The sequence below is a fragment of the Mus caroli genome, unplaced genomic scaffold (assembly GCF_978045245.1).
Source record: "Mus caroli unplaced genomic scaffold, Mus_caroli_1 scaffold_17, whole genome shotgun sequence".
NCBI lineage: Eukaryota > Metazoa > Chordata > Mammalia > Rodentia > Muridae > Mus > Mus caroli.
This window is the reverse complement of record NW_028227272.1, coordinates 56,460,332-56,479,529: the sequence shown is the minus strand read 5'-3', so window position 1 is coordinate 56,479,529 and position 19,198 is coordinate 56,460,332. Positions and strand designations below refer to the sequence as shown.

At 37.2% G+C, this 19,198-nt stretch overlaps 2 protein-coding genes across 2 annotated transcripts; one reads left to right on the top strand and one right to left on the bottom strand.

The window, feature by feature from the left end:
* Window positions 1–4,189: 4,189 nt before the first annotated feature.
* Window positions 4,190–8,509, top strand: LOC110311671 (olfactory receptor 5AC1-like). Its single transcript, XM_021185129.2, has 2 exons — window positions 4,190–4,318; window positions 6,998–8,509. The coding sequence occupies exon 2, from the start codon at window positions 7,019–7,021 to the stop codon at window positions 7,934–7,936; it is 918 nt and encodes a 305-aa protein (XP_021040788.1). The 5' UTR covers window positions 4,190–4,318; window positions 6,998–7,018; the 3' UTR covers window positions 7,937–8,509.
* Window positions 8,510–16,789: 8,280 nt separating this feature from the next.
* LOC110311699 (olfactory receptor 5AC1-like) lies at window positions 16,790–17,710 on the bottom strand. Its single transcript, XM_021185172.2, has one exon. The coding sequence runs from the start codon at window positions 17,708–17,710 to the stop codon at window positions 16,790–16,792; it is 921 nt and encodes a 306-aa protein (XP_021040831.2).
* Window positions 17,711–19,198: the final 1,488 nt, after the last annotated feature.

Below are 19,198 nucleotides of genomic sequence, written 5' to 3'. Positions count from 1 at the left end.
ATTCAATAAGAAAGGCTTTCCAATCTAAATACTGCCCAGGTGAAAGGCACGCCTTCACCAAGCCTGCCCAATCAGACAGCATCATGCAGTGTCTATTCAAGGCCTCTACTTGAGCTACAGTATAGGAGACAGTTAGGTCTTACGGCTGCACTGACTCAGCCAAATTCCTGATTACTTTGAAATCTAGAGGCTCATGATATCTCTGCCCTGCTTGGTCGGTGAAAATAGGACATCCCAGCAAGGAGAATCTAACCTGTCTCCAAATTTCCGGACAGAAGGTCCGCCCATAGGCAGCTGCCGAGGAGGCATAAGGAGGGGGTGCAGAAGCTAATTTACCTTCCTCCTCTGCCTCCGCTCTTTTGTTTAGTCTTTCCTGTCCACCTGATAACACTGTGTCTCCTTTCACATTCTTATTTCCCTCTTCCTTCGACTTCTCCCCTTTTTGCTTAGTCAAGTCAGGGCACAATTTGTTTTTTTCCACTCTCTTTGCCAATCACTCTAATTCCTCTTCTGTTTCACTTTCTGAGCTGCTTGACGATGTCTTGTCCTTCTCAGATTGTAACAACCTCTCCTCTTTTAACTGCTCCAGAATTTGCTGGCTAGCTTCTAGCGCCCTGCAACAGCATTCATCATCCAAACAGCTCCTTACCATCCTCCACACTGCCTTCATTCCTCCCTTCAGGATCCCCTGCTCCCAGGCAACATCTAAGTACCTACCTACCTTCTCCCAGCAAGCGACTGTGAGGTTGCCTGAGACAGAGAACCAAGGTGCGACAGTATCGCACTCATCAAGAAACTTTTCTATGGTTTTTCTTTGAATTTTCAAACCTTTAGACTTAAGGAGCTTCTGAAGAGATGAAGAAATTGGATGGATGAGGACGCTCCCATGGTTTCACTTTTACTTTGTGCCTGCTTCCTGGTAACTTTATATTCGCCTCTATTTTATCCAAGGTCCTTCCCAAAACTCCTGTGTTACTTTGTGCCTGCTTCCTGGCAACTTTATATTTGCTTCTATTTTATCCAAGGTCCTTCCCAAACTCCTGGGGTTGTAAGTTTCACTTACCGTGAACTTACCCTGCTAGCAAACACTGACTGCTGAAAGTTCTGAACTCTTTGGTGGGGGAGTCGAGTCATTATAAGGGCCACCATTTGTTGTGTCCGCTCTCAACCAGCAAGAACGACACGACCACCAGGTCTTCTAACAGCAGTTTTTTTCAGCAAGCTTCAGTCTTCATCTCTCTTGCTTCATCTTTTTTCTCCCCTGAACTCCGGGTCTCTCACTCTTATATACTCTCAGCCCCCATCCACTCACAGCAGGCCATGTCACCTCACCAGGCACACAGCTTCAGACAATCAGGGCAGCAGGGGCCCATCTCCACCAAATATGGACTTGTTTACACCGCCAGCATCATGGTGCACCTGCGCAGCTCTTACGATGGTCGTGGGTTATTTTCAGGTTCATGAGGAAGTCAGGTGCAAGTCATAAGACTTAGCTGCAGTCCTGGGCGCCATCTTGGGACTGCTGCCACACCGCTCCTCACAGAATTTCATCCTTAAAAATGAATGAATCAGGAATATATGCCAAATGAAATTACCCAGGCACAGAAGGCCCAGTACTACTTAACCCCTCGTAAATGCAGAATCTAACACAATGAGACACATGGAAATATAGATATGTAATTATCAGAGGCTTGAGAGTTGATGGACCTAGGAAATGTTTGTTGTGGGAAGAAGGTTTCAAGGGATAAGGAGACATTCTGTCATGTCCTCTCAGTATGGTACTGATTGCTGATCATGAAGTATTACATGCATACATCAATACACCATTTTGTAGTCATAAATAGATGAAACCAAAATATTCCAATTTTAGGTGAAATTTAAGGTAATTCAAAGTTTAAGGTAACTCTAAAAATCGTTATAGTTTTTCCAAGGGAAATATAGTGGGTTATGAAAATTTTGCGATATTTTTGTGTACATATAGATATGCTATTATGTGCATCCATATAAAAATAATGTTTGCTGGTTTTGTCTTGTGTGAAAAACTAACATGCATGACTTGTTATGATATATGTAATACATCAAAAATACCCACAGTCTCATGGCCAAAGTGTCAGACAACATCCTTAACAATGTATGTTAACATCCTTAACAATATGTTTGGTTGCAGTGTTTTTCAACGTGAAGATTTGAGATATTCATAGAACTTTTTTGACACTATATTTGAATTCAATATTTTCCTCTTTTCTTTCCTCCCTTCCAACACTCCCACATACCCCTGTCTATTTGCCTTCAAATTCATGGCATCCTATTTCTTTTCAAAATTACTATTGAATATATAAGTATATATAGTATATAATATACAATGTATTATTGGTATATATAGGTATATACATATATCTCCATATATTTATCAATAGTATATTGATATGAATAATGTATGGTATATATTATATATATCTGTCCAGTCTGTGTGATTTTTCTTGCATATTTTCAGGGCTGGCCATTTAATACTGGATAACCAATTGCCATGATCTTCCCTGGGAAGACTTCTGCTCTCAGCTTTCGTCATGTTCCCATCGTTCTTTGTGGAGGGCTGAGTTCTCATGGGCTTTTCTCTATTCTGTTTGGCATGTTCATAAGTGTCATTATTACTCAGCTCACAAAATGTTGACAATGTTGCTGAGACTTTATGGACATTGTTCCTGAATTTCCTAGAAGACACAGCCTCACAACAAACTCCCTGATCTTCTGGTTCTTACAGCCAATTTGTCTGTCCTTTTTCCTCAAAAGTTTGCCCCTGAGCCTTTGATGCAGATATGCTTTCAGAAAACATTTATAACCAGAAAAATATAAACTCATAAGTTTTCAAGTTACAAATTAGAAAATATGTGGTTTATTTAGTTAAGAAAGAATATGAACAGTCACATCATTTTTTGAGGCAGTTTTTTTTTATTAGATATTTTCTTTATATATATTTCAAATTTCAAATGATATCCTGAAAGTTCCTTATACCCTCCCCCCCATGCTCCTCCCCTACCCACCTACTCCTGCTTCTTGGCCCTGTTGTTCCCCTGTACTGTGGCATCTAAAGTTTGCAAGACCAAGGGGCCTCTCTTTCCAGTGATGGCTGACTAGGCCATCTTCTGCTACATATGCAGCTAGAGACATGAGCTCTGGGGTTACTGGTTAGTTCATATTGTTGTTCCTCCTATAGGATTGCAGACTCCTTCAGCTCCTTGGGTACTTTCTCTAGCTCCTCCATTGGGGGCCCTGTGTTCCATCTTATAGATGACTGTTGAGCATCCACTTCTGCAGTGGTGGTGCACGCCTTTAATCTCAGCACTTGGGAGGCAGAGGCAGGCAGATTTCTGAGTTCAAGGCCAGCCTGGTCTACAGAGTGAGTTCCAGGACATCCAAGGCTATACAGAGAAACTGTCTTGAAAACCAAAAATAAAAAAATCATTTTGTTTTTTAACAGTATATACAAATATTGTATACATAAATGGAAAGACATGAATGGGTAGAAGATAAAAGATGTTTTCATGAAAATGCTATCAATATTCACCAGTAATCAGTAAGACCGAAACAATCTGTTCTCTAAGATTTTATGTACTTTTATTGCCTTAAACATTTTTTGATAATTTGGTTACAGTAAGCCATATTGTATTACATATGAAAAATGGATCTATATTGGCAATATCATAGGGTTCAATAAAATTTCTTCTCAATGGAGGAAGTGTGTGAAATAATCTAGTCTACCATTGATCAATTCTGAATTACCAAATGCTTGCTTAAAATAAAAATGCAAAAGAAATATTTGATAATTTTCATAAGCATAATTAATACTCACACTAGTAGATATATTAATAAAATATTTTTGTATATTTAAAATATAATTATTGATCAAAACAATAAAGATGGGAAGTCAATTACATAAAAAATACTGAATAATGTCACTGGAGTAAATAAATACTTTTTGTAACTGATCTTTAATATTTGGTTTTAGAAAGCAAGTGAGCCTGTGTAAAACCAGTTGCAATAGGTTTGTTAGTAATAATTAGCTGGATAATAAACAATGCCCAGCACATTGGACTCACCCTATAGGGAATTTTTGGTAGCATTAAGGGAGTTTTAGAATTGCATTTTATAAATAAGATTGCAGGTAATAAATATATATTCCCTACAAACTGCTTTGTTAAAGTATATTGGCACTAAGAGGACAGTTGTTTTGGACACTCTTGTTGTTGAAACTTGAATATCTTCATGGAGACTTATACTTCCTGGAATCCAGGCTTGCAGAGATTTTCATAGGAACTCGGTGAGAAAAAAATAATATTTTCAACCACTTCATTACCAAAAGTAGGTCATAATATGTTATTAACTGCATGGGAATGCTATTCTGTAAGTATATTTTAGGGGAACTATCTAGTGAGTGGGGCACAAGAAGTTCTGAAAAGGTAAGTGAACTCTTTTGTTATTTTGTTTACTTTCTCTTATTCCTTGTCACTCACAGCTATGTGTTTATTCATCAAAGATTTGAGCTCAATCGTGTGAATTTGTAAGAGTTCATGTGGTTAACCTCTATGCTGGGATTCTTAGTAAGTGAAATGTCCCTTTCTGACTTTTACTTTGAGAATGTTCATAATCAATGTGAATTTTTGGTTTCTTGGGATCACAGGGATGTGTGGCTTTCTGTGGCATCTATGCCTGCTTACTCACCTGGTTAATGAATTCCATGGGCATCCTGGGAATATGAAGAGAGGAAGATTCCCCCACAACAACAGTATTTGTTTTATGTTAAATGCTTGGCCAATATAATACTAATGTCATATTATGGTTTTTATATAAGACATAGGAACATTTAATATTTTTCCAGAGTTTATATGCTGTTCTGCTAATGTTTCATTATCTAATAAAACTCTAAGCAAATATCGTGTTTCCTATTCTCAGAAAGGATGAAGGAGAACAAATTTCACAGAATATTTTTTTATTTAGTTGAAATGAAGAAGCATGAAATACCCTCTGCCTCTTTCAATATAATATTTCAGATCTTCTACATATTTTATTTCCTCAAGAAGATTCCTTGCCTATTCTTCTATAGATTTCTCATTTACATGCGTTTTACAAAAATAAAACAGATGATTTGAGAAAACTAATTTATTAATATCAGAGATATAGGCATGGAGCAGTTACTTATTCTATGCAGAATTACATACTAAGGTTTGAAAAATTAAACATGTATTTTGGTAGGAAACCCATTGGACAATATTTGTTTTAAGACTGTATGGTCATTCCTACTCACTACAAAATTACAGAATGAAACTTTGTATTTCTGAGTGATTAGCTCCAATTTTAGCTCATCAATGTAGTGATACAAGTGTTCAAACTACATTTAGCCCAGATTATGCACATTTATTATTACAGAAATATGGTTGGTCCTTATTTAAATGCTCCTCTGCTGTATTGTATAGGATCTGGAACCACAGCCCTGGCTGGTTACACTCTATACATGTGTATACAGGGCTTGTTGAAATTTTCTGCTTTGCATCTTCTATCTGTGAGCATTGTAAATTAGTTTTAACCTAAGCAAGTTTTAGCTAATTGATTGTTTATATAAATATAATTTTTTATAACTTATGCAGAATGCAGATAATGGAGACATTGACCATTCATTCCGTGGCCCTGTGCCCCATGATATTTAACAGCACGTTTAATTTCAAATTTTCTTCAAGCAGCTAGAAGCTCAGGAGACACTGTGGAATTGTTAAAATCTCTTTTAAACAATGGATAACTGAAATACTAAAAATATTCTTAATTCACTAGACAATTTTCCACCCTGGCATGTTTAAATTATTTTTCTTAGACATTTCATTAATATGTAAACAAGTTTATGTACATCTGTGTGTGTATGTGTTCTCTTTTAAAATAAATGTGAGTGTTACATTATGAGTTAACATATGAGTATTCAGTTCTTTGTTACAAACAAAAATTATAATATTTTAATTCAGGTGTGTTTAATCCCATAAAGAAATGAATTAGTGCTTCTTTATATGCGTTTTGTTGAAAAAAATGAAAAGATTAGTCAAAATTGTGTTTGTTAACACATATGTGTAATCAGGCAACATATTTGAAAAGGATAGAAAGAACAGAAATAGTTAAAATTTTCAACTTATCACCGGACTTGTTTATGATTTAGAATGAAAGATCTGTCAATATAACTAATTTCTGAATGACAGCCCATTTTCCTCCCCTATAACAATATTTGAAAGAAATATGTCACCTGAAAACAGAATGATGTCTTTTGAAAAGGGGAAGGGAACCATCAGGAGAGGAGACAGAACTAGAGCATATTAGCATGTTAAAATCCATTTTAAATGAGAATGAAAATGTCATTATGTAAAGCAGTACATTATACAATGAGATTTTTTCAGCTTGGGCTTGTTTAAGTAATGTTTTAGTATACGGTCTATTTTCCCTTTTTGCCATTCTAAATTTTATATAAAACTATAAATTATAAATGTATTTAAGTTAAACATAATCTAAATATATATTTAATTATAAGGTCAGAAAATCGATGTCTCTGATCTCCTCAGCTACTTTTCAGATAACTGCATATTATAAAATGTACATCAAGAGCCGGGCATTGGTGGCACATGCCTTTAATCCCGGCACTTAGGAGGCAGAGGCAGGAGGATTTCTGAGTTCGAGGCCAGCCTGGTCTACAGAGTGAGTTCCAGGACAGCCAGGGCTACACAGAGAAACTGTCTCAAAAAACCTAAATAAATAAATAAATAAATAAATAAATAAAATTTAAAAAATGTACATCAAAATTGTTGATAAATTTTTCCCTACTTCAGGAAAGCTTTGAAAGCAGAAAGAGTTCACTTTGTTCTTTCTTGTTTATTAAGGAGCATCTGGCATGTGTGAAAGGGGACTATGATCTGGTACTGTTCTCATTATCTTGGTTATATTTTCTTTGTCTCGTCTCCCTTTGCAGTGAGCATCCTGAGGGGGTGTGATGGAAAAAAACAGCACCCTGTTGACTGAGTTTATTCTCAGAGGAATAACAGATCGTCCAGAGCTGCAAGTTCCCCTCTTTCTGGTGTTCTCCTTCATCTATGTCATCACCATGGTGGGCAACCTTGGCTTGATCTTTCTCATCTGGAAGGACCCTCATCTTCACACACCCATGTATCTTTTCCTTGGAAATTTGGCCTTTGCTGATGCCTGCACATCATCCTCTGTGACACCAAAGATGCTTATGAAATTTTTAAATAAGAATGACATAATATCCAGGGGTGAGTGTTTTGCCCAATTTTATTTTTTTTGTTTTAGTGCAACTACTGAAATTTTCCTCCTGGTAGCGATGGCCTATGACCGCTATGTAGCCATATGCAACCCTCTGCTCTATCTAGTGGTGATGTCCAAGAGACTCTGTACTGTGTTAATCAGTTTATCATATATAATTGGTGTTCTAAATCCTATAGTTCATGTGGGATTATTATTCAGATTAACATTCTGTAAATCTAATGTTATTGATCATTTCTACTGTGAAATCATGCCACTCTATGCGATTTCTTGCACAGATCCATCTCTTAATGGATTGGTAGCTTTTATTTTTGCTTCTTCTATACAAATCAGTACCTCTGTGACCATCGTAGTCTCTTATGCTCGTGTCCTATTTGCTGTACTGAACATGAAGTCTGAGAGGGGCAGAAGAAAAGCTTTCTTCACCTGCAGTGCTCACCTTCTATCTGTCTCTTTGTTCTATGGTACCCTCCTCTTCATGTATGTGAGCCCTGGGTCTGGATCAGGTAAACAAAAGGATAAAATGTATTCTCTGTTCTACACAGTTGTGATTCCTCTGCTAAATCCCTTTATTTACAGCTTAAGAAACAAGGAAGTTTTGGGTGCTCTAAAGAAACTCATGAAATGATAACTATCTTCTGAAGTTTTCAGTTTTTAAATATCTTTTTATCTCTTGATGTGCATCCTAATTTTAGATTATAGTTTCTGAGCACAATAGAAATCTTGCCTATTGTTAGACTACATACACCAATCTAATCATGTAATTATTATTTAAATAGTAAGCTAAGACATTAAGAGTCATTCATGAGTATATGTTGCTTGATATATTTTTACTTTAAATTGCTTTTATAGTTCATAGACACCTTGTCTCTGACTCTTTTACCTACTTTTGCAATTCTGTTTCTCTTCGTGGGTGGCTTTTTCCATTCTATAAATTAGGGCTTTTGCCTTGTCTTATTGTATCTTGTTTTGTTGTGTTTGGATGTCATTTTTTTTGGAATCCTACAATTTTCAGAAGGTAGTAGCTAGGAGGAGGGAAGGGAGGGGACACTGTGGTCTGCTTGTATTAATTGAGAGAAGAATCTTTGTTTTTCAATAATAAAACCAGGAAACTCTTGCTTTCCAGCTTCATACATTCTAAAACTCTTGGTTCCATATTATTTAAAGTTCTAAAAGTCTCTTTTTACATGAAAAATACACTCCTCCTACCTCCACAGTCCCTGCTATAGAGACATCCTGTGAGAGAGAGAGAGTTTAAGGTAGAGAGAGAGAGAGGGAAAGAAAGGAGGAGGAGAAGGAGAGAGGGAGAGAGAGAGAGGGAGAGAGAGAGGGAGAGAGAGAGAGAGAGAGAGAGAGAGAGAGAGAGAGAGAGAGAGAGAGAGAGAGAGAGAGAGAGAGAGGAGGGAGACATACAGAGGGAGAAGGAGAGAGAGGAGCAAGAGGGAGAGGGAGAGGGAGAGGGGGAGAAGGAGGAGGAGAGAGAGAGAACTGAGGGGTTGAGTTCTTGGTGTTCTAAGGAGCAATAGAGAGAGAGCCTAAATAGAGCTGGAGTTCCAGGTAGTTGCGTGGCTGTGTGGGGTTCTTGGAATGGAGCTCTGATCTTCTGAAAAAGCAGCATGTGCTTTGACAACTTAGTCATCTCTCCACCCCCACCCAAGTTTTGATATATACTCATTAACTTCTTTCCTTAGAACAATGATAAACTCCCCCACCCCCACTTTTCAGATATTTTAAAACTCTGTTAATTTTATTTTACTGAACTTACGCATAAATCCTCCTATTACAAACCCATTCCCCCTCCCTATTCTTGTGGAATGTTCGTCTCAAATCTGTTTAGAAAATCTGTGTAATCCTGCCAAAGAGCGAAAAAAAAAAAGCATCTGAGATTGTTTTATCTTGAGATTTATGAGTAGGCTTAATGAGCTAAATATTTCTGTCACACCTACTGAAAATGCTGAAATTTCTTAATTTATTAAAAACCAAACAAATAAAAAAATAAATGGAGAGCTTTCTAGACGAATCAGCAATGAGATGCCTACTCCAAGTCTGGCAGACTGAATAGTGTCCCCAGGACTCACAAGTTGGAAGACGAGAAATGGTTCCACAAGGCTTTCCTCTCACCCCCACCCACCTGAACACCATGGTATGTAGCCCCCATCAATAAAAATAAATGTTATGATATATTAAAAATTATTGGAACATATATAGAAAAATTGTAAATTTTATAACACTTCTATCAACAACAAATGTTGTACCTAGTCTAAGGGCTTTTGTTTTCTAATAAATTTGTAAGTCATCTGGACTCACCTCATGCATTTAATTAATGTTAATATATGACTCTGGTGCCTGTCTACACCTGCTGTTTTATAAAACCCTGTACGTATTTACAGCATGACTCACTCAGTAGGGAACTGTGCAGTGCCTATTTTCTCAGTCATATTGATTTAGTGCAGGCAAGAGGATAAATCAGCTGCAGGCAATTCATATGTCAGGTGGAAAAAGATTTTGAAAATGTTTCATATTTTGAAAGTATGTCACAATAAATATCTATTATCATTTTTTTCTTTTTGTTTTCTTTCTGTGGTCACTCAAGACAGTTAAAGCCAATATCTGCTTTTGTTTTTTATTTAAAGTAGTCTTGAAAAGTAGACATTCTGAGTTTATTCTTGTGCTACCTTTACTATGTCTGACACTAGATTTGGGGTAGGAGTTGTGGGCTTTCTCTCTAGTACAGAACATGTAGCATTTGTCTTTTTGGGTCTGGGATACCCCACTCAGTATACTATTTCCTTTTTTCCAATTAAATTATTCACTTTAAATAACAATATCAGCTCCCCTATCCTCCTAGTCTCCCCCTCCCACAGCTTCTCCCCCTAACCCTCATTCTCCTCTGAAAAGGTGGAGTTCCCCTGGGTATCCCCTCCTTCCCATGGCACATGAAATCAATGAAGGACTAGGCACATCCTCTCAAAAATGCCAGAAAAGGTAGACCCGTTAGGAAATCAGAATCCACAGGCAGTCACCAGACTCAGGGACAGCCCTCGCTCTAATTGTTGGGGTACACACATGAAGAACAAGCCACATATCTGCTATGTGCAGGGACACGTACTAGACCTAGCCCATCCTTGGTTGGTGGCTCAGTCTCTGGGAGCCCCCAAGAGTCCAGGTTAGTTGACTCTGCTGGTCTTCTTGTGGTATGCCTATCCTCTTCAGGCCCTCCAAACCTTCCTCCAGCTCTTTCACAAGACTCCCAGAGCTCCATCTTATATTTGGTGGTAGGTCTCTGCATCTGATTTGATCAGTTGTTGGATGGAGCTCCTCAGAGGCCAGTTATGCTGTCTGCAAACACAACAGAGTATCTTTCAGTCAGAGACTGGCTCTTGGCCATGGGATGGGTCTCAATCTGGGCCAGTCATTGGTTGCTCATTCCTTTCATCTCTGCTCTATATTTGTCCCTGCATATCTTGTAGGCAGTACACATTTTGGGTCAAAGGTTTTGTGGGTAGGTTGCTGTCCTTATCCATCCACTGGGAGTGCTGCCTAGGTGCAGAAAGTGACACTTTAGGATCCATATCTCCTCTTCTAGGAGTTTCACCTAGAGTCATCCCCATAGGCATCCTTTGGTCTCCCCTCCACCTCATTCCAGTTCTCTGGCTCTTCTTAGATATGGCCACCTTACTGCCAATTTCCATTCTCTCTCTCTCTCTCTCTCTCTCTCTCTCTCTCTCTCTCTCTCTCTCTCTCTCTCTCTCCTGCTATCCCTACACCTAATACCCCTATACCATTTCCTCATTCTCTACTCTCCCATCTAGATTCTTCCCTCCATCAATCTCTGATGTCTATTTTGGTTCCCTTTTTGAGAAAGATTTAATGATACTCCCCTTGACTATTTTTGATATCTGGTTTCTTTCGATCTGAGGACTGTGGCATGGTTATCTTATAATTTTTTTTGACTAAAACCCATTATAAGTAACTACCATGAATGTCCTTCTGGGTCTGGGTTATCTCCCTCAGGATGATATTTTCAAGATTTTTATCCATTTGCCTGTAAAATTCATGAAGTTCTTGTTTTTAATAGCCGGGCATTATTCCATTGTATAAATAAACCACATTTTCTTTATCCATTTTTCAGTTAAGGGACATCTAGGTTGTTTGCAGGTTTCAGGCTATTATTAATAAACTGCTATGAAAATAGTTGAGCAAGTATCCTTTTGGGATTGTGGGACATCTTTTGTGTATATGCCCAGGAGTGGTATAGCTTAATCTTGCGGTAGAACTATCCCCAAATTTCTGAGAAACTACCAAATTGATTTCCAGAGTGGTTGGACAAGTTTTCACTCTCACCAGGAATGTAGGAGTGTTCCCCTTGCTCCACATTCTTGCCAGCATGTGCTGCCCCTTGAGTTTTTGATCATAGCCGTTCTGATTGGTGTAAGGTAGAATCTCAGAGTCATTCTTATTTGCATTTCCCTGATAACTATGAACTCCATTCTCTGCTCTTCTGCAACTCCCAGTGGTGCCTTGGATGTTCAAGAGTCAGAGAACCCCACAGCCCCAGCCTCACTGCAGGCCTAAGGACCCCTGAGCCAGTTCTTTCAATTCTTGGCAAAATGATTCAACAGAATAGGAACAGAAAGAACATTGCATAATTCATTTTATGAGGCCACAGTTACCCTGACACCCAAACCACATAAAGACTCAACAAAGATAATTAGAGACAAATGTCCCTCATGAACATTGATGCAAAAATACTAAAAAATATTCACAAACAAAATCAAAGAACATAGCAAAAGATAATTGACCATAATCAAATAGACTTTATCCCAAAGATGTAGGAATAGTTCAACAAATGAAAATCTACCAAAGTTCTTTACCTAAGGCAGACCTCCCATAGATATCTACCCACCTTGATATATCAAGTTGCAGTAAGACTAGGCACATCTTCTCCTACTGAGTCTAGGCAAGGCCGCCGAGTTAGTGAAAATGGATCCAAAGGCAGGCAACAGAGACAATCCCTACCTATTCTGTTAGGGTTTCTATGTGAAGACCAAGTTGCACATCTTTTAAATGTATGTAGAGGGTGTAGGTTCATCCCATGCATGTTCTCTGGTTGGTCAACACAATTCTTTAAAGACCTCTAAAGGACAATTCTCCACTTCATATGCAAAGTAAAAACAAAACAAAACAAAACAAAACAAAACAAAACAAAACCAAGAATGGCAAAAATAATTCTGAAGGATAAAGGAGCTACTAGAATCCCACCATTTTCTATTTCAAGTTGTAGCACAGTGCTATAGTAATAAAACCACATGTATTGGAAGAAAAACAGACACATCAGTAAAACTAAATATAAAACAAACATAAATCCACATAACCTATGGACACCTGAATATATATAACCATAAATACACATTGGAAAAAAAGGCAACATCTTCAATGAATGATGCTAGTCAAACTGGATGCCTGCATGTAGAAGAATGCAAATAGATCCCTATTTATTACCCTGCACAAAACTCAAGTTCAAGATTGATCAAAGATGTCCACATAAAACCAAATACACTGAACCTGATAAAAGAGAAGGCAAAGAATACATTGGCACTGGTGATCACTTTTTCAACAAATAGCAATAGTGGAGGAACCAAGTTCAACAACCAATAAATAGAACCTCATGAAACTAAAAAGCTTCTGTAAAGCAAAGGATACCATCATTTGGACAAAATGTCCGTCAGTGGAATGGGGAAAATTTTTAACAACTCCACATCTGCTAGTGAACCAATATTGAAAATATGTAAAGAATTTAAAAACTAGACTAAAAAACCAAACAATTCAGTTGAAAAAATTATGTGCAGATCTAAATATAGAATTCTTAATAGAGGAATCTCAAATGGCTGAGAAACTTTAAAGAAATGCTCACCATTCTTAGCCATCAGGGAAATGCCAATCAGAACTACTTTGAAACTCTATTTTACACCTGTCAGAATGCCTAAGATCACTAAGATATGTGACAGATCATGCAGGTAAGGACAGAGAACAAGGAAATAATCCTCCAGTGCTGTGGGTAGTGCAAACTTGTACAGCTACTAAATCAACGTAGTGTTTCTTTAGAAAATTTAGAATTGGTCTACTTCAAGATTCAGTCACACTACTCTTGGGCATATATCCAAAGGATGCCTTATCCTATCACAAGGACACTTCCTCAGCCATATTCATTGAGGCTTTATTTATTATAGTCCTAAACTGGAAGCAAAACTGGAAGAAACTAGATCTTCCTCAATAGAAGAATGGAAGAAGAAAATGTGTTATATTTCAACAATAGAATATTACTCAGCTGTTAAAAATATGAAATTTGCAGGCAAGTTGTAAATTTTGCTTTCTTCTACTAGATGTAATTATTCTTTCAGAGGCTTACTCCTGAATAACCTCACCCTTTCTAGTTCTATCTGAACTATGGCTGGATGGTTCAACTGAGAGCTGTTTTGACTCAAAACTTTTCACCAAGCTGACTGATTTAAACAGGTTTCTCTTGACTTCTCACGGAATTGCTCTGCTTTGAAAAAACTGCCTCTGAATTCCACAAACTAAACTTTATTGAATTCACTGACTACACAAACTGAATGGAATTGAACAGAACTGCCTGGACTCAACTGTATTGAACTGAACTGAACTGAACTGAATTCAACAGAACTTTAGTACATTGCCTAAATTCAAAGGCACTGCACTCACTGACCTGCCCTCTACTCCTGACTCACTCTGCAATCTTCTTAAGTAGCCTTCCTTTCTTGTTTGTTCTCAAGAGAGTTTGTTGTTGCCTATCTCTGACTTATTCTGTCAAATCTTTCTCTGATTTGTCACATTGTCTGCCCCTCAATCAGACATCATTATTTAGGATTAAAGCTGTGTAATAAAAGTGTGTCTTATTCCAGCCAGAGAGCTTAAAGGTTTGGCCTTCCAGCTGTATTACTCAGACCTAGAAGGACCCCTTGCCAGAACAGCCATGTTGCTGGATTAAAATTCCTTCACACAGGTTGATAGGACTAGAAAAATTTCTTCCTGAGTGAGGTAATCCAGACCCAGAATTACAAACATGATTTGTATCATTTATAAAGTGATATTAGCCATCAAGTAATTTATAACAAAACTGCAATCTGTAGAAGCCAAGTAGTTAGGCAAAGAAGAGATTTCTAGTGGGGGAGGCATGGATCTCCCTAAGATAGTGAAATAGATTAGATTTTCTTTCATTACATGGCAATAGGAGTGAGCAGTATTAGGTGTTCATGGGAAAGATGGGATGGAGGAAGAATGTGTGGGAGAGATTTTAGAGTTGTGCATTTGGTGTGTGTTGTAGAAACCTGGTACAGTGGAGATTTTCTGGAATCTATGAAGGTGATCCTGATGAGGATTCCTAGTAACAGGGGATATAGAATTTCAACCGTCCATTTCTCAAAGCCAGGGAAAATTTACAGTGGCAGGACTGGGTGGCATTCAATTAAGTTGCTATCCAATGGGGTTCACATGAATATCCCCAAACATCCCAGGCTGGTGCTAAGCAAACATTTGCTGTCTGGAAACTGACAGCCAGATCACATTGCTGAGGACAACATCCACAAGCTCAAAGAACATGGATAAGTTGACCATGTCTATATGGATCCTTCATTCCTACATTCTAGCATGTTTGGTTTAGAAAGGCACTCTGTAGGTTACCAAAAGAAACCTGGACATCAACCCAGCCTCAAAACCCTTGACCTATAATCTATTCTTTCTGTAAAATATGCTAGGGAAGTGGTGGCAGAGAACTTGTGGGAGTTGCCAACCAAAGTTTTAGTTGACCTAAGGCCCACTCCAGGGAATAAAACCCATACTTGACATTGTTTGGGTAACCAAGAACCAGAGGTTACATAGCTCAAAGAAAAAACATGACAGACAGACAGACAAACAAACAAACAAGAAATCAAAACCAAACCAAACCAAAAAACCAAAACCAAAAAACCAAAACCAAAAACAAAAGACAGGAACAAAAACCAAACAATAAAATGATTCTTAATGATACTTTGCTATACTCATAGCCTTATCTAGTTATCATTAGAGTGACTTCCTCTGGCAGCAAATGGGAATAGATCCACAAGTAGACATGCAGAGAAAGAATCTAATTTGGAAGTCTCCATTTAGTCCCTCCTGTCAAAATTCAGAGAATGTTTCAAATAGTTATGCACAGCCGGGCGTGGTGGCGCACGCCTTTAATCCCAGCACTTGGGAGGCAGAGGCAGGCGGATTTCTGAGTTCGAGGCCAGCCTGGTCTACAAAGTGAGTTCCAGGACAGCCAGAGCTATACAGAGAAACCCTGTCTCGAAAAACCAAAAAAAAAAAAAAAAAAAAAAGAAGACAGCAAATAGTTATGCAGTAACCTATTCTATTCTAAAAGCACACACATATACATATTCATGCATATATATATGTATATATATGTATGTATACACACACACACACACACACACGAGTTTAAGTGGAGTTATCCTTCATGTGGGATAATGCTACTTCCAGAAGAGTTGCCAGAAAAAAAGACCAGTGTAAGGTATGGAATACTTCCTTTTGAGTTGTTAGTTAGGGGCATACACACATGCATACACACATACACAACAGGCTCTCTCTCTCTCTCTCTCTCTCTCTCTCTCTCTCTCTCTCACACACACACACACACACACACACACACACACACGAATATACACATGCATGCATGCACACATAGGCACATGAAATAAACATCTTAAATTCTTAAGAAAGTATACTTTCTCACATTTGGTTTAAGGTTAATATTAAGATCAATATTATTTTAAGTTTATGTACTGATCATATGATATAGTCATATAATTATATGAATTACTGAAAAGAGGTTTGAAATATAGTTTGTTACACACACAAACTCACATACATACATTCTGTGAGCAATGTGCAGTTATCACATGAAGTAAGAATTTCACTTAAAACTGAGAATATCTGAGCATTAATATGGAATCTATGTTTTCCTAATATTATGACAGATGAACTTATATTTGTCACGTTTATCCATGAAATAAAATGCGTTTAAAGTTGTAAAACATATTTTGTAGAGGATAAATATATTTTAAACAAAGGAATTGTACAAACATAGGATTTATTTAGGCAATATAAATTCAAAGCACTATTAAAATTTATACATTTTGTATATGAAGATTATCTGTAAACACTAGAGTTTGTGTTACAAAGAGACTTAATTGGCTGATTTAATTTTTATCTATCTGTATGGATTAAAAATAACATATACTTGAAATCTACCTTCAAAGTGCCCATTAAATATTTATAAATCTATAATATTTCTATTATAATTGTACAGACTAAAGATTACATTTTATTATTTAGCAATATATCAGGTTACTATATTTGATAACACAAGATTAGATATTTTGATATATTCAATAAATAAACACCAATTTTATCTGAAAAATATTTATGGCTTTATGATTTTTCTCAGAGCCCCTAAAACTTCCTTGTTTCTTAAGCTGTAAATGAAGGGGTTTAGTAGAGGAATCACAATGGTGTAAAACAGAGAATACATCTTATTCTTATATTTACTTGGTCCTGACCCAGGACTCACGTACATAAAGAAGAGAGTTCCATAGAACAAAGAGACAGAGAGCAGGTGGGCACTGCAGGTGGAGAAGGCTTTTCTTCTGCCCCTCTCAGACTTTGTTTTCAGGATGGAAAAGAGGACATGGGCATAGGAGACTGCAATACTCATGAAGGTAACAGCTTGTATCACAGCAGCAAAAATGAAGACCACAAATGCATTAATAGATGGGTCAGTGCAAGAAATTGTATGGAGTGGCAGGATCTCACAGTAAAAATGATCTATTATATTGGATTTGCAGAAAGTTAATCTAAATAGCAGGCCTACATGGACTAGTGGATGCAGAAAACCGATTATATATGAGCTACTGATCAGGCAAGTACACACTCTGTTGGACATCACCACAAGATAGAGCAGAGGATTGCATATGGCTACATAGCGGTCATAGGCCATCGCTACCAGGAGGAAACATTCTGTGGTTGCACTGGATCCAAAAACATAATATTGGGCCATGCATTCAGAGAGTGAAATCATCTTACCATTGTCTAAGATATTAACAAGCATCCTGGGAGTCACTGAGGATGAAGTGCAGGCATCAGCAAAGGCTAAACTTCCAAGGAAAAAGTACATGGGTGTGTGAAGATGGGAATCCTTCCAGATGAGAACGATCAAGCCAAGGTTGCCCATCATGGTAGTGACATAGATGAAGAAGAACATCAAGAACATGGGAACTTGCAGCTCTGGAAGATCTGTTATTCCTCTGAGAATAAACTCAGTCACCAGGGTCCTGTTCACCTCCATAACATCACCTCAGCCTTCTCACTGAAAGGAGATTTAGATGAAAATATTGCTACATTTCAAGCAAAATACAATTGATGTCAATATCACATCTTCTCTCTCACATGCTCATTAATCAAATCTTATTGGCAGATGCCATGCAGGAGGAGCTGCTGAGAGCAATTCAGCTTCTTGGGAAGAATCCCAACCTATTGGGTGATTTTACTATAGATTCAATATGAAGATGAATTCTCATAAAAATAATATTGTTTAGATGAATTAATAATTTTACATATTTCTTGATTTAATTTAACTAGGTTTAGGAAGTTAGAGTAACTGATAGAGAGTTTAACGAGATGGCTTATGTTATAACAAAGTCAGAATTAAGAATAGAATGTGCCCCTTTACTTGGGCTGCATAAGTTCGAAAGGAAAAACAGTGAGCTTTCATTCATTAAAACACATATTTGTACTTGGAAGAGAAAAAATAGGTTTGGGACAGGTTAATGATCAAAGAAAACATTCATTCTAGGATGGGTCTGAGTTTCTGAATCTTTTGATCTAGGGATGTGGCCATAGGATTTGGTGTCCATCATGAAAAAGTAAGGTTATGATTAAAGAGTAAATAATTCTATTATGAATATAAGAGTAGAAAATAGATGATTAGCCAGTTTAGCATATCGACCCCGAAAATAAGATGTAAGATATATAATAATCTGTTTCTCGGTAAATACAAATGTCGTCAGCTAAGTATAGGGAAAAAACTTGCTACTATAGATTGATTTGTTTAAACTTCGTTAATCAATGACAAAAAGGTTTTTGCTTTTGGGTTATGATGAACTTATGGAGAGAAAGATAGATGGTAAATGTTTACTTAGGTATGAGTGTCAAGAGAAAAATACATAATTAGTAATCCTGTCGTGCTTTCCCTTTAGGTAATGGTTTTAATCTGTTTTTGAAGAACATGTTTTTGTGATCATTATTTTTAGAGAATATATAACGTGTGGTTACATATTCTTTTTCTTATATAGGTAACCCCTTTCTTATGTAGAAAACTTTGTTTTAGATATATAAAAAGGCTAAGAGAAAAAATAAATATGTTGGAGTCAGCTCATTGGAGTTTCCTCCATCCACTGAATGTGTATATGTGTAAGTTGGTTGGAGCTTTGCTCCATCCATTGAATGTGTGAGTGTGTATGTATGTATATATGTATTTACGTATGTATGTATGTGTGTATATGCATGAAGTTGTTGAAGCTTGTCTTGCTTCATCCACTCAATGTGTGTGTGATTTTCTCCCCCTTCTTTCCTTTTCTCTATTTGCTGGCTGCCATCAGCAGTGGTCTCCTTCAGCTATCAACCTGATGAGGCCCCAGTCACCGATTCTATACCTTGCTTCAGTTTACTCTGTTTAACCCTGATTTTCAACAACATATGAGTATGGGATATTTCTGTTTTCACAAATACATCTGACATACAAAGATTTTAAAAATGATTTTGAGATATAGAGAAT